At 42.9% G+C, this 15221-nt stretch overlaps 1 protein-coding gene across 1 annotated transcript; it reads right to left on the bottom strand.

Annotated features, from left to right (window-relative positions):
* Window positions 1–6860: 6860 nt before the first annotated feature.
* LOC118411292 (ICOS ligand-like) lies at window positions 6861–13309 on the bottom strand. The gene is made up of 5 exons (XM_035813472.1): window positions 13015–13309; window positions 11979–12293; window positions 8245–8574; window positions 7609–7755; window positions 6861–7475 (listed from the first exon to the last, which is right to left on the bottom strand). The coding sequence occupies exons 1-5, from the start codon at window positions 13064–13066 to the stop codon at window positions 7183–7185; spliced, it is 1137 nt and encodes a 378-aa protein (XP_035669365.1). The 5' UTR covers window positions 13067–13309; the 3' UTR covers window positions 6861–7182.
* Window positions 13310–15221: the final 1912 nt, after the last annotated feature.

Raw genomic sequence — 15221 nt, 5'->3', positions numbered from 1 at the left:
CAGTACTATGATATCACGTAATGTGATTTTGAGGTGATTCATCTTCAGTGTGGTATGTCGTTATAATCCTAGTTAAGACTCAGTATACACACCCATTGGCGCATTCCTGGAATGTCATTTTTCTCTTCCTGGAACTTGTCTATGTATATCATTTCCTGCCCTTTGAGACACTGACTAACCTGCAGTAAGTATCTTACTTAATCGAAGATGAGCTCGTGTAAGCAATACATGCTTTTGTCAAGTCATTTCAATTCCTGATATTATCATTCTTCTCTTCTAGGAACTTGTCTATGCTTATCATTTCCTGTCTATTGAGACACTGACAAACCTGCAATCTTGCTTAATCTTTAGATGAACTCGTGTATGCTCTATATACTTTTGTGACACATTTCAATTCCTGAAATAGGATTTCGCTGTTCTAGGAACTTCTCTACATTCATTATTCCAGGTCCATTGAGAACCGAAGTTCCCGAACTTGCAGTAGGTATCTTTGTCAGTTGATCTAGATGGACCCAGGTACTAAGACGCCTGAATATCATTTAGAAGATATTCCTGTGTCGCCAGAGTAAGGCGATAATAACCCGCAAATGTAACACTAGTTTACCTTTATCCACGGGATAAAAACAGGGTATTTTGAAACTATTTCAGCCTGAAACCACCGTTCGTCGACTTGATATCCCTAAATACCATTAAGACCATCAAATATAGGTTACCCCACGAGTAAAGGTCAACTGGAGTTTTCCTTTGTCTGGTAGTTTCAGGCGAGGGTGAAGTTTTAGCCTTCACACAAAAGACGGCGGCAATCACACTTTTCTTGTCGAAGAAAGACTCAAGTACTAAGGACAGGGTATAACGTAAAAATGACTAAACGACCATAAACACGAATAATGTAAAAAGAAAAGTTTCCAAAAAGGCCATTTTCCGATAAGTCAATGCCTACGTTCAAAGCCGTTATCTCCAACACTTCGGCGTACGCGTACGTTTAGCGATAAGGCCCATTACATACAACTTCACGACACGTTTAAGATATCGCCAGAGATAGGCAATGTGAGCGTACAAAAGAAGGTCAGTACTCAACACTATCTGTTCCATCAGGAACCCATTAACTCATCAAAGACAAGAGGATTGGAACAAAATAGGATTTGTGATTATGGATCAAAGCGACGTGAGTCATGTGCACTGGTGTTAGCTATATAATTATGTATATATAACTCAAGAGGCTGACAATTAGAATATCTCTGGGAGTCTGGATTACAATTAGAAGTCTTTTCTCACGTAAAGAGTTTTCTATGTTGTAGAAATGTTCTAAAGATTAGACATCTATGTTAGCAATATGTACAGGCAATTCCATATTTACAACGTGTATAGGATACGATTTGGGGATTACTCTCCGGACGTGTGGAGTAATGTCCGGTAGTCTTCAATATACATTGTAGACAGAAGTACCTTGGTCTTTCTTGTAGTCCTATCTGCGGTTTTTAGCTATTTGAAAGAACTCAAAACAGCGAGTTGCGATCTTAAACCTCAAACGACACGTAATCTTTATGTCTCCGACCCTGTGCTTGAGTCCCGTGAAAGTAACGTACTTTAGCTAGTGGAAGGCCCATCATCCGATGAGCAAAGATTATAGCTCCATTTTCTGTGCCATTAAAGCCTCGTGGTCTTTCACCCAAATGTTCTCTCAAGGAGGCTTGATTCCACCCTAAAAAATGCTATGGCGTGACACAAGTTATAAAGATGTAATACGTCGTGTGTAACACTTTTCAACATTTTGTTTGGGGGAGAAGTAATGTTTTTTAATGATATATAATGCATGTTTCATTTCGGTTCACGACGCCTAACTGTGTCTTACATTTTTAATCATGGCCATCAATTACCTGTCATTGGCTATTGCGCTTTGGACTGAACTGGTAATGGTAATTAACCGACAAGAAAACGAATGGATAAAAGATTTAAGAACCTCTTTTCACCCTATTATTGATCAATAAAACACCAATAACGTGGTTTATACTTATCAACTTGAAACCTGAACTATCTATGATTAAAAAATATGACGATATGTCCAGAACATGACATAATGAAAATACACACATTGTAGACCTGAATCACATGCCACCTACACGAGGTTTCTGTCACAATAGCCATATCACTAAAAAATCACGACCATAGAATGTCCAGAACACCAGGTATCAAAACCAGACGTTTTGCTGCAGTACCATAGAAAGCGTCAGGAGGCCCATAATTGAACTTGACTTTCACTTTCCCAACAACAGCCCACATACTAAGCATCACAAGGATTCATCCACAACTTAATTCTCGGGTTATGCTGTCCACAAATATTAAAAACAAACTATAAAACACAGTAAAACATGGCCTTCTTGGTGAATGTATTTCCTTTCAGTACAGTGGGAGACAATCTTGACAGCTATGCGATGGTGTTGATGGTTTGGCGTGCAGTCTGTATGGCGATATGATATGATTCCTCGTGAGGTTTGACGCCGTAGATACTATAGATAGTTGGAACTCCAGTTTTCTACCCGGGGGCTTGACGTTCTGCCATGATTAATGGTACACTTGGGACGGTGCACTTTCCCCTGAAGCCTTGTGAAGGCATATATAGTTACCCCTCAAACACTAGTCTTGTCACGTTTACACACAGCATGGCTGATAGCTATACCACCGTGAGCTCTCAGCTTCCTCCGTGAGCTCTCAGCTTCCTCTACGGTGCTGAGAGTGTCAACCACCCGCCGATTTCATTAGCGTACGCCGGTAATATTTTCTACGGGGTTGTTTTTAATTACTTTGCTCAGGGGGTAATGGTAAGTAGAGAGGGGGTGCCAGAAACAGGTGTATGGTGGGCCCAGTGAAACATCGCTAGCTGGCACACGGAGAATGGTTACCAGGCTAACATCGCACACAGCACATACACAGTACAACATTTCTTTCGTATTATATAAATTTCATATTCATTGAAGATGAAATAAAAGCAAAATGCTTGAGAAATCTTCTAGCCAAAAACATAGGTAGTGCACATATCTAACAATTACATAAGCTTTCATGGAAGTGATTGCTTTTTGCCAAAGACAATAAAAACAGAATGATAAAGATTGTAACTTGTTTTCATGTATACTGTGACTTTAAATTCACCTTCTGTATAAATCTCATTGTAAGCCCTTCTATTTATAAACATATCAAGCCATCTTACAGCCGAAATCTCAATCCTCTCAAAATATTATCCATATAGTTATAGAAATATTACAGTAACTTTCAAGGGATCAATGTTAAGATAAAATGTCTGTTTTGGGACGATAGAGTACTTAGGAATGCTATTTTGACCAATTCTTTACGTCATTTCTACTTAGATGTATTGTTTGTAAATCTCCTTATCTGCTCTACTTGCCATGTAACAATATAATCGTGATCAAAGCATGTCTATAGTTGACATGAGATAACAAAACTATAAGCTTCATTGCAGTGCCTTGCAAAGACGTTAGGATACTCAGTCAAACCTTCCCCTGTTTTTTTTGTGTACTTCTACCCACGGTAACCCACAAGTTATATGTCAATTCATCCATAAGTCCCGGAGCTAACATTATGCTAGCGCTGTTCAACATCAAGAACATCCACGCCACCACAAACACTGCCAACAGCATATCCTTCTTGGGAATTTGAAAAGTTGGACTAAATCCAAATACGGAGCTCTTGTGTAAGTCTAGAATCCCTGTAGACGGCAGGTATCGCTTTCATAGCGACAGGGATTTGGCATAAGATTAAGAACTCATTGACGCGTAAGCTTCACGCATTATCACGCTACGTAACAATTCATATTCCAACGAAAAAGGCAACATTTGCAAGCAAACATGGCACATTTCACTCCATTTCCTCCAATGCAAAATTGAGCTGTTCCAAAATCACCCCAGTGCAAAATCAACATTACAAAACAATGTCTAACGTGTACCTTTACCATAAAAATGGCAATAAAAACTGTAGTATGTTTTAAAGGCCTAACGCTATAAGCGTAAATGTTATATAAATTGGCCAAGATAAAGCAAAGGTGAATCTATTTGAGGATTTGAAAGAAGGAGAAAGAGAAGAAAAGAAACTCAAGGAAAACAAAATATTTCAACCATACATGTGGCATAGAGTGAAATATAATCATTATGACATTCCGTTTTACTGCATCATACAGAGACAACGTGCCATAACCATGACGTCATCTCCCCTGCCCCGACCCAGACAGTTTCGTACGTGGAACATCATCGGCTGAACATTCTGGTCATTCCGACAGCATACCGACGGTCTGACCGTGGCCATGACTCCATGCTAATATTATCTTGAACTTCAGATACTATTTTAGCATCTCCCCGAAAATAGCTGTCAAATGAATCTGTGTACGTTCACAGAAATCGTGATTCAGAGCACGAAGTATACTATAAAAATTCTGAAAGCTGCAAGCCTGCTACACATATCCTTGCTTAGCATCCTTCACCCTATCCAGACTGGAGGGAGAGGCTATAAGTGCCTGAACCAACTTTGACGTCGTATAACTGCATAAACAAATTGTGATAGGACAACCAAACTTTTAGCGTCGTGTGTAGTGTAACTGGAAGAGCGTTCGGCTCGGAGGCTAGATGTCCCGATTTCGATACTAGTATACTCGCCGTGCCCACGACGTTGGGAAGGGCACTTTACACGACCTTCCTCATTTCACCCAGGTGGAAAAATAGGTACCTGACTTCGGTCGGGCAGATAAAAGACTACATTTACCTTCTGTCTGTACTGTGTATGTGACACTTTTTACACAAGTTACTAACTTCAGTGCAGTGCCACATTGTCCTTGTCCAAAAATAATTAAAAAAAAAAACTTAAAGAATTTTCCTTGAATTTTGTTGGCAACTGTTAGCACAAAAAATGAGTATGTTTATAATTTTTGGTGATGCCATGGCAACGGGTGTCTGAAAGGCATATGGGAACCCTATGTAGACAGATTTAGCCGATAAAATCAACTTAATGACGTCATAATTACGTCATATCACGTTATGATGATATCAAAATTACAGGAGTAACAATCACATCACCCCCTGCAAGTTTAGTAATCGTACAGTAAACCGTTTTTAAATAATAAAGGGGGCCAAATGAGCTAGAGACCCCTCCCCCAGTCCTAGCAATGCCAAAAAAAAAACAGTCTGGATAGGGTTAACGGGTACCACGCGTTTAAAGGCTGGGCAAACTTTGACTCTCTTCATTGCTTCCTTCCTTCAAACTTCTGGTTATCTCGCTGTAACTCAGTCTGTCAACCCCAATCACACTGTCTCAGGTTTATATGTGTATTTATGATAACATTACGTGAGTGATGAGTAGAAGTGTAGTTATTGGCACGGTGAGTGGCGTGCTCAATGCTTCAATTTTTCCCACCAGGAGAGATCGGGAGGTCAGGGCTGGGATCAGGATGTCCCGTCTCCCCGGGCCTATTTGTGCTGATTTGTTTGTGGTCTAAATGGAGGTCGTACCTCCGGAGTGACCCTATCAGGGTAATAGGTAGATTCGGATTTTACTGACGTGTTAGGCACGCTGACTGGCTTGCAATCTATGACATCCGCGAGCGCATAGATACTAGTATAACATACTGAAAATGAATACAAAAAAATACACGATTGCACAAGAACGTGAAGAGATATCCACACTTATTTTGCACAGCACATTTTGTTGGGGTGGGAGACTGTCCATCGTTAATTTTGGGGAGTTTTGGGCACCGCAGGCCCGAGCCTCTAGGGGGGTCCGGGGGATTTTCCCCTGGAAAAGTTTGAAATAAAAAACCCTGAAATTGTGTTTCCTGCTTTGAGGGATTTGAGGGATTTTTATAGTAAGAAAAGGATACTGACGATAATAACGTTGTCAAGAAAGGATTCATTGAACATTATTCTTCAGTACAGGGCTCCCTTGGAAATTAGTCTGCTAGACTGAAGGGACCACCTTATCAGATCAATCAATAAATAAAGTACCCGCTCGAGTTTTTTTCTGAAACCCCGGCCCAAGGACGTGCTGCAAGTAGGTAGAGTATAAACATTGGACACATTAAACGTACTATACATGTTACAAAACAACGTGCCCTTGAAACCCAATACAAAGTTTACATGATGTTTCACTGAATCCTTGAACAGTACTATTTGCTGATTTGTATGAATGTTACAAGACCCTTTGCACTCCACGCCATGCTATTTAAATCCGGGGCAGAATGGTCGCTATGTTATCGACGTGGTATCAAGGATTGTTTGTAATCCAGTTGGCACGACGCTTGTCTCATTGCCGGAATTGTGCGGATCAACACTGCGCTAGCATTAACAGGATCGTTGGGAGGTCATTTGTGTCAGAACGAGGATGCAAGGGGGTGGGGTTGTTTGTGATGACGCACGCGTGCCAGGCTGCTTGCTCTTGCCTTATTGCATCTGACTGTGTATAATTTCATCAGGTTGGAATGTCACTGGATAACAAGTTTTTTTTCTACGTCCTAACTAAAACATTTACAACAGCCGACGTTTCGGTGACCGTTTGTATCCTTCCTCGGGACAATACTGACTGGTTCTAGTTGGCACTGCAGCTAGGTGTCGCTGCTAACAATGCCGTCCCAAACATGGACAATGTGGCATTGCATTAGATTGAGTAACTTATTTTGACAGTACCGCATACAAAGGACAGACAGACAGAGAGTAACTGTTTAGTCCGATCGCCTCTAAGATGATGTAATTATAACTACAATGGGTTGTCCATTGTGTCACGGGCACAGTATTGAATGTATTCTTCTAGGTTACTCCGATATTCTGCCTTTCTGTGTAATGCTCCTAAAGCATAACCAATGATAAAAATTCTTCTGAGATTATCGAAGTTATGAACGTCGCGCATTTAATCAATTCCATACCCCCTGAAACCCACATAACACCACACACATAGCACGTCGTTACATTTAGTTTGTTTTATTGAATGTAAAAATATGCACGTCAAAGATTACATTACAAAATATGATAATGTACACATAAGATAGAATTGCTACCAATCAGTTCAGTTGTATATGGGTTATATAGGTAAGAATCCAGCATACCAACTTCTCTCAAAATCCAAGTATATAATGTCTCATACAAAATTAGATTAAAAAACTTCAATTTTAGAAAATTAAACTCACAGCAGTCAGACTTGTACACTTGACTCTTTACTGTACAAAACAAACGAAGGCGACCATTTTATGTAGTTTTCATAGGATTGATCACGGGGTGTACTTGTGAACATGCTCGGATCGGTCTCCGGAGGTCTGTAGTGTGGCCGGGGCTTTTGGAGAGAGTTCGTTCTTGCCTCCTGACTTTGCTGCTTGCGATTTGGTGATGGATCACTAGGGGGCGCTGATGGCTGGACATCCGACCTGCTAAGATCACTCTTATCTTTGTGATGGCGTGAGAAGGACATGCGGAAGTTTACAAACCCACCTGCAACAAAGAAAATTGAATCATCAGTGTTTATGGACATATTTTGTCGTGGTGTAATCATATTTAAATAACTAAACATTACTCTGCTAATACATCATGTGATTAAAAAATGGTGATTACATAAATGACATACCTTCGAAACTTCTGGTGTCCCCAAATCCTTTCCCTACTACGCCGTTTCTTACTAACAGGAATACCAGTGTGGCGATCACTGCTATAGCTGCTATGACTCCTAAGGCTACACCAACGGAGGCACCCGTACTTAGCTGGGCTGACCTATCTGAAGTAAATACAAATTCATATTCTTCAGAATGGATTCATATAGTAAAAAGGCAAAAAAATAAATCACAAGTTTGATAACGAATATCTTGTTATTCCGGTAATATTAGGACATACGAGCCAAAGGTGTATTGATTGAAGATCTGTCAGGAGAAGGAGGAGGAAGCTTAAGAGGCGGCAGCGAATGATCAGGAAAAAATGTTTCACTTCCTTACGGTATGGTGAAGTGAAGTATAAAATGCCCACGGCAGTGTATGTTAACATACATGCACAAACAATCTAAACCCTTACATACTAGAATGTGAAAATCCGCATATATCTCTCCAATAGCCTGATCACATAAATCTATTTCATGTTATTCATATAAGTTGGCATTCGGCTCAACGGATTTTTGAATAAGAAATAAATGACCAGGAACAAGAAACACAATTCTTCGTTTTATATTTTCTAAAGCGCAATATCTCAATGCGCCATACTTTGAATTACATACCTGGCCCAGAGGTAAGCACTACTGCCACACTCTGATTGGTTATTGGTCCTGGTCCAGTGACGTCACACCTGATGTCATACGTCACTCTATTTCCAGTAATCACGAAACTGATTGATGACGTCACGTCCCAGAGACCCTCCGAAGCTTCAGTAGTAGTCAGTGACGGTTCTGTGAGAACAAGCCTGTTGTTTGGTGTGATGGTCCAAACGATGTTGGGGGCTGGACGGCCATTATTTGAAGTGCAGGATAGAGTTAAGTTCGTTCCAACGGGGACATGGTCTATGTCTACGTCGTCTGGGTATATAGTTATATTTGGTGCCATAGGTTGTGCTGTAAAGTAAGAAAAAAATCGAAAATAATAATTCTATTTGTATATGTTAAGTATTGTACTTCTTCATCGGATCGAACCAAGCAAACAAACAAAATACTAGTATCATTTACTACTATGATAATATTAACGTTACATTGTAACGATACAAAAATCTATGGTCAACGATTCTATTTATGTTGTATAAATATACTTTGCAAATGCAATAGACATAATTTCACTTAACATAAAGGTATGAAAGCCTGTTTTTCCTACTTTGTCTTACTATTTATTCTGGTCGCCTATTCGCCCGGATGTTAGACACGTGATCCATCCATTGTATAAATATGCAGATTAGGGGCATCTCGTCACTCGTTAGGCCGCCTCCAACAACGGCTGGAGCTGAAGCGACGGCTCCTCCGCAAGCAGACAAAACTTCCCGCGGCGGCAAGAGTACGTCTGGACGCCGCAGGGTGACACGAGGCAATCCGAGGACTCATGCGGCCACGGCGTGGTTACCATCAGGTCGACGTTTGTTCTTTCCACGGAAGGTTTGGTGTCGGTTTCCAGTGGTCGGTCGGTACATTTTCTGTGCTTCTCCCGTATTTTAAAATTTTCTTTTTCGTGTAATGTTGCGTCTTGATATTTCTTTCGCCGGTCGTAATTTTCTTCTAGCACGCTTGGAATTCTGAGCCGGCTGTATCATTCTAATTTGCATTCCTGTCGCTTATTCGTATGTATGAGCTTCAGAGCGGCGGGGGAGGAAAGACCCTAGTGCAGAGGATGGCTGCCTTACACTTTTTGCTCGTTTTACAGTTTCTTCCCTTTTATCCTAGGCCGGGTCGAGTTTAGGACGTTTTTTAGTTCACGTTGGCGTTTTGCTCCGCTTGGAGCTGAGTGATTTTTGTGCAATTTCCTGATTTTGTGTACGTTTTTTAGCAGGATCCGACAGCTACTCCAAGCAGATAGTTGGTGCCCACATGGCAGATGGTGGTTCTCCGGAATTCCTTTGTCTTCGCCATGTTCTTGTATCCTTTCTATCCTCTGCGAAGGAAAGCTGTGGGTGTTGGCTTTCATTGCTAAGGCGTGGAGCAGAACGAGAGTTTCCAGATTTTTATGTCATTCTTTGATTTTCGTGAATATTTCAGGCAGGGACAGAGGACGACGATGGCATGATCCATGAGGCAAGATGGCGACCCCCCTTGGTTTCTTTGTTTTCAGGATTACGGGTCATCCCTCTGGGAGAGCCTGGCGTAGCGTTCAGCCAACCCACCTGAGCTTGGAAGGCTGCAGCTGGTTCGATTTGGGTGTCTTTTTTTCCGTTTTTTTCGGCCAGGCAGAATTTTTTCTTTTGCTTCCTAGATTGAACGTCGAGGCTGTGTATGGGGTTTTCTGCTACCATTTGTTTTAGTTTACATGTGTATGAGTGCGTACCTGTAAGGCGCATGGATGTGTGAATGCGCGTGGCCCAGCCTTACGCCACGTAACGCGGCTCGCTCGCATGTGGGGGGGCTGGGCGGTGTGGAAGATGCGTATGTTTTAGACTTGTCTGTCTGGGACCGGACCTGTTGCCGGGCGCCCGTCCCTTCCCACTGTCTCATGGTTCACGTGTTGTTTATACAGGTCCGACGCTCTCCCCCTCCAACAACAGGGATGCGCGGGACACACCACCACCCAGAGCCGGCATAAGCCACCCTCAACCTCGCCAGATGTGCGGCCTGATAGGACCCGTTGGTGGCCAGCACAAGCCTTAGCAGCAGAGAGGGCTCAAGACGCGCCGGGAACCTGTTAGCCGAACAGTTAGGCTGTGATGTTTTATGTTGTGAACCATGTTCTTTGTGCCGAACATAGTGCTACAAGGGACAGCGGTCAGAGGATCAGGGTCGACTGGCGCTCCAGTCCCCGACACCGCCCAGCCCCTGCCGGTCAGTTCAGCTAACCCCGCCGACAACTCAAGGAACTGTAAGTCATTTTCCCCCTATTTTTCGTGAATAGATTTTAACATGTCGTTCTCAAGTGCGATGGGGTGCCGCGGGATGCTTGAGGGTTAGGAACTAATCGAGCAACCCTGTTTTGAGATTGGTCTGACCAAGAACGTCTTTGGTCTGACGCCTTTTATAGCACGGCAAGATATCATTCAGTGCGATGGGGTTCCGCGGTAAGCTGAATGACCCAAAAAGTGTGCAGTCTTTCTTCAGCTTGGTGTGACGTTATCCAGTGCGAAGGGTTTCCGCGGAAGGCTGGACGATCCGAGAAATTGTGTTCTTTTAATCCTTTTTCGTGATTTGTTGTAATATCATCCAGTGCGAAGGGGTTCCGCGGAAAGCTGGAATTTTGGAAAACCCTAAAAGTTGTGTACGCTCTTGTTTGACATTTGGCGATTTTATCCAGCGCGACGGGGTTCCGCGGAAGGCTGGATAACATGCTATGCGGGAGTGTGTAAGGACTTGGTCCGGACTGAGGCTTGGTTATAGTGTATGTGGGACACGGGCATAAGGAATGGAATGAGCAATATGTTTTGGCGTTTTTGAAATCGTGCGCATAGGATTTTGTTGTCTTTCGGAACATTGCGGATTTTGCCAGATGCTACTAGAGAGCTCCCTTTATGGGACATCAGAAGGGCGTGGTTCCCAAAGTCGCCGAGAAGATAGGATAGCATTCGAAGAATTTTCTTACCTTCCTGTTTTCGCTCAACTTTTGTACGTGGAGAAATTTAGATCGGTATTCTCGGCGTTGATTTTCTCTCAGTTTTCGAAGCGCGCGCTGCGGTCGATTAGAGTGGGTAAACGTTGTTTTGACGAAGTTCAGAGAAGAATATGATGAAGTGTGGGGGACAAGTCGAGAGAAATAAGAAAGGGATTAGATGGGTAAGGGGAGAAGAAAGGTGAAAGAGCGAAGATAAGGATGGGAAGTAGAGAGAGGGACAAGATGATTTGAAAGAGTGAACAGGAAAAGGAGTGAGAAGATATCTTAGGAGAGTGTCTTCGAAGGAGGATATTAGGTGACAGGAAGGGAAAGGCTCTGAAGCCAGAGAGGGCAAAGGCGGAAGACGACGATTCCCCATCACTTTATAACGGAGGGCGGATAGATGGCCAGGACAAATAGGATACTATTTATTCTGGTCGCCTATTCGCCCGGATGTTAGACACGTGATCCATCCATTGTATAAATATGCAGATTAGGGGCATCTCGTCACTCGTTAGGCCGCCCTCCGACCACGTCTGGAGCCTGAAGCGACCCACCCGCCCAGCCCTCGGAAGTTTTTCTGCTTTGCGCGGAATTAGACGCCCGCTTGTAGGCGGTCGTCTCAGGATTCTCTCAGCGCATAGGTGACTTTAGGCTCCAGACGACGATTCCCCATCACTTTATAACGGAGGGCGGATAGATGGCCAGGACAAATAGGATACTTTATGACTTCGGTACTTACCATATACTTTCAGTGACACCAGGGTGATAGCATACCGCCGGTAGGGATAGGCGTTACACCTGTACTCCCCTTCATCTGTAATGGTAACGTCCCGTAGATGGAGGTCCTTCGTCCCGTCCAGCTGGAGTCGCCCAGCGTATGTCACAGGCGGCGATAGTTGGTTCAGGACCCCGTTAGCCACCAGTAGGAGAGTCCGGCGGTTGCCGTCGATGTTGACGCTCCACGCCAGGGTGGTGGGATTTCCCGCGCCATCGTCACAAGGCAAGATGACGTCACTTCCGGTCAGGATTTCCCGCGTAAATCTTTGCCCCGCCCCTTTATGAAAGGAACCGAGAACCGTCAAACTACTTCATTCACCACGTTAATTTGATTTTAGTCTTGATAGATTACACCAAAGACGTTATAACGTCCTTGATTCAATTACTGAGCACTAAAATGGCTGCAAATGATAGAGAATTACAGTCAAACTTATCACGGTAACCACCTGGCGCTGGCGACAACTTTCAGTGAGAAGCCACATTAAAATAGACCCGTTGATTTTTGCATATAGTTAACCCCACTTTTTATCCTGACATCCACCTGTCTTCAGCAACCATTTCTCCTATCCATTGAGTTGTTGATGAATTCAGGTTTGACCTTATATCGGATAGAATAGATATTTCTAGTGCCACCCGGTACTCCAGCCACCCTCTTACCTCATACCCTTCAAACGACAACATACTCAACATATGTTCCCCGTCAAACAACTACGTACTCAACATGTTCTTCAACACGCTATGGAAACTGCTGAGTGCCTTTCGTTGTACCGGATTCTAAATCAAAAGCCGTCAGTACCCAAGAAATGGCTAAATATGAAGAGGTACCAACGGTCAATGAATATGACCGAGATAACTGGCCACAGTCCCCAGAAAACAGACACAGGGGGCGACGTGTTATATGACACATATCCTCGAGCAAATAGTAAGAAATACTACTTGCCTACGATTGATTGACACATGACAAATCACATCACAATCAAACAGTAAACTGTTCTCACCTGGATGGACATGAGCTAGAATCGATGAGAGGAAGAGTATTACAGGTAACATTTCTACACCATGCCACTGAGTTATACAATGTCCTCTTCAATACTACACAATAGATGCTGTATCGTATGTCTCACTCCGTGGTGGCCAGCAATTGTTTGACGAAAAGGTCAAAGTTTAATTGCCGAAGAAGTACCCTCTTGTACCTTCTCTGCAGTGAATAATCACGTATTTAACACTAGAGTGACGCAGACTTGTGTAGTTTCTGTAGTATCACATACTTTTGTATCGGGATTGAAAGAAGAAAAGCTGTGAACAAGAACAGGTGTTGCTGGAGACTTTTGTATCAAACACCGTGCCCTTTTTTTCAAGGGTCAGTGCTGCAGTTTGTAAACAAGACGCTAGGGTAGAAACTGCCTTGCACCTGTCGTCCAATACCTGTCGCCAGAGGAATACTTAAAGACTGTGAACTCGTAGATCCCATATTTGAGACTCTATTCTATTTTTTTAAAAATTCAAAGACGTTTTCTTCTCACTTACACTCACAATATAAGAGAATTTTAATTAAGGAAAAATGCCTTACAAAAACAGCTTCAAGCAAAACATCACAATTGCTTCTATGGGATTTTTTATACGGATGATTTAGGAATAAGACAAAAACGTTTGATATTTTATTTCCAGTCTGCCGTATCAGTGAAACACTATTTCAGAGAAAGGCTAATTTTAGATAATAAGGTCGCATAACACAGTATTTATGGGCGACCCCCGTGGACATAAGTAGATCGGGCACAAAATAGGTCGTCGCAGTTCTTGAAAAGCCATAGAAATTTTTCTGTGCACGTCAGCGAGTCGGAAACTGTGGTGAATAGTAGAGGGATACGTAAGTTTTGAGGCTGTATGAGTTGGGTTACGATGTTTGTTTGGCTGGGTAGTATTTCGCGCACGAATCCGGTTCCCGCTACTTCCGTGTGTCGGCTGCAGTATGGTGACCTCCGCTGGGGGTCATTTCAAAGTGTTCTTTCTGGGAAAACGAGACGACAAACTTCATCTCGTTTTCACATATGTTGTAGATTATACCCTCAACTCCAACATATCGAATTCTTGTTAATTACTTTTGCACCCTGATATATTTTTTGAGTCGTCGAACCACCTCACTTTGGGGTCCTTAACCATGTAAATCCCCATAGGCGAAAAACTGTGTTCTGCTACCTTTAACCAAAGTGGGAATTCCCCAGGGACGGACAACAGCATTAAATTTGACTGATATGTTAGGTACTGACGTCGACTGACTTGAACTATAACATATTTGTTACCGTCAGACCCGCCGTTACCATGGCAACGGCCGCCAAGACCGCGCCCTATGCTTAAGTATAGGACTTAGTGTGAGCCAATACCCGCTCTACCCCCCCCCTTTTTCCGCCGAAAAAAAGACTAACCCCCAACCCCAATCACTCAGAACGTTAGAATAAGGTCTGGTAAGCTCTTTGTAGAAGAAAAAGTCAACCAGAATATTAGATTTGTTGAGATAATGAGACCAATTAGCGGCCCCACAGATAGCCCTTGTACGGGGCCGACACCTGTGCTAGGCGTCGAAGTGCAAAGTTGGCCATATCTCAGGAACCATTTGGATTTCTGCTCTAAAACTTGGTACGGTTTTATATCTTGACTAGTTTTATTGTATGAGCGGAAAAAAATCCAAGGTCAAGTTTGCTTAAGGTCGCATAACACAGTATTTATGGGCGACCCCCGTGGACATAAGTAGATCGGGCACAAAATAGGTCGTCGCAGTTCTTGAAAAGCCATAGAAATTTTTCTGTGCACGTCAGCGAGTCGGAAACTGTGGTGAATAGTAGAGGGATACGTAAGTTTTGAGGCTGTATGAGTTGGGTTACGATGTTTGTTTGGCTGGGTAGTATTTCGCGCACGAATCCGGTTCCCGCTACTTCCGTGTGTCGGCTGCAGTATGGTGACCTCCGCTGGGGGTCATTTCAAAGTGTTCTTTCTGGGAAAACGAGACGACAAACTTCATCTCGTTTTCACATATGTTGTAGATTATACCCTCAACTCCAACATATCGAATTCTTGTTAATTACTTTTGCACCCTGATATATTTTTTGAGTCGTCGAACCACCTCACTTTGGGGTCCTTAACCATGTAAATCCCCATAGGCGAAAAACTGTGTTCTGCTACCATAAGAGGCAGAAGCAAATATACCTCC

Source organism: Branchiostoma floridae, chromosome 3 (assembly GCF_000003815.2).
Source record: "Branchiostoma floridae strain S238N-H82 chromosome 3, Bfl_VNyyK, whole genome shotgun sequence".
NCBI lineage: Eukaryota > Metazoa > Chordata > Leptocardii > Amphioxiformes > Branchiostomatidae > Branchiostoma > Branchiostoma floridae.
This window is presented reverse-complemented; position numbering and strand designations above follow the sequence as displayed.

Bases quoted from the DNA above. Each gene is read 5' to 3' on its own strand.
- LOC118411292 (XM_035813472.1), bottom strand. From the start codon at position 13,066: ATGTTACCTGTAATACTCTTCCTCTCATCGATTCTAGCTCATGTCCAT. The intron at 7,756-8,244 runs GTATGTAATTCA...TATTTACTTCAG, and splicing joins AGTGCTTACCTCTGGGCCAG to ATAGGTCAGCCCAGCTAAGT. The intron at 7,476-7,608 runs GTATGTCATTTA...TCTTTGTTGCAG, and splicing joins GGACACCAGAAGTTTCGAAG to GTGGGTTTGTAAACTTCCGC.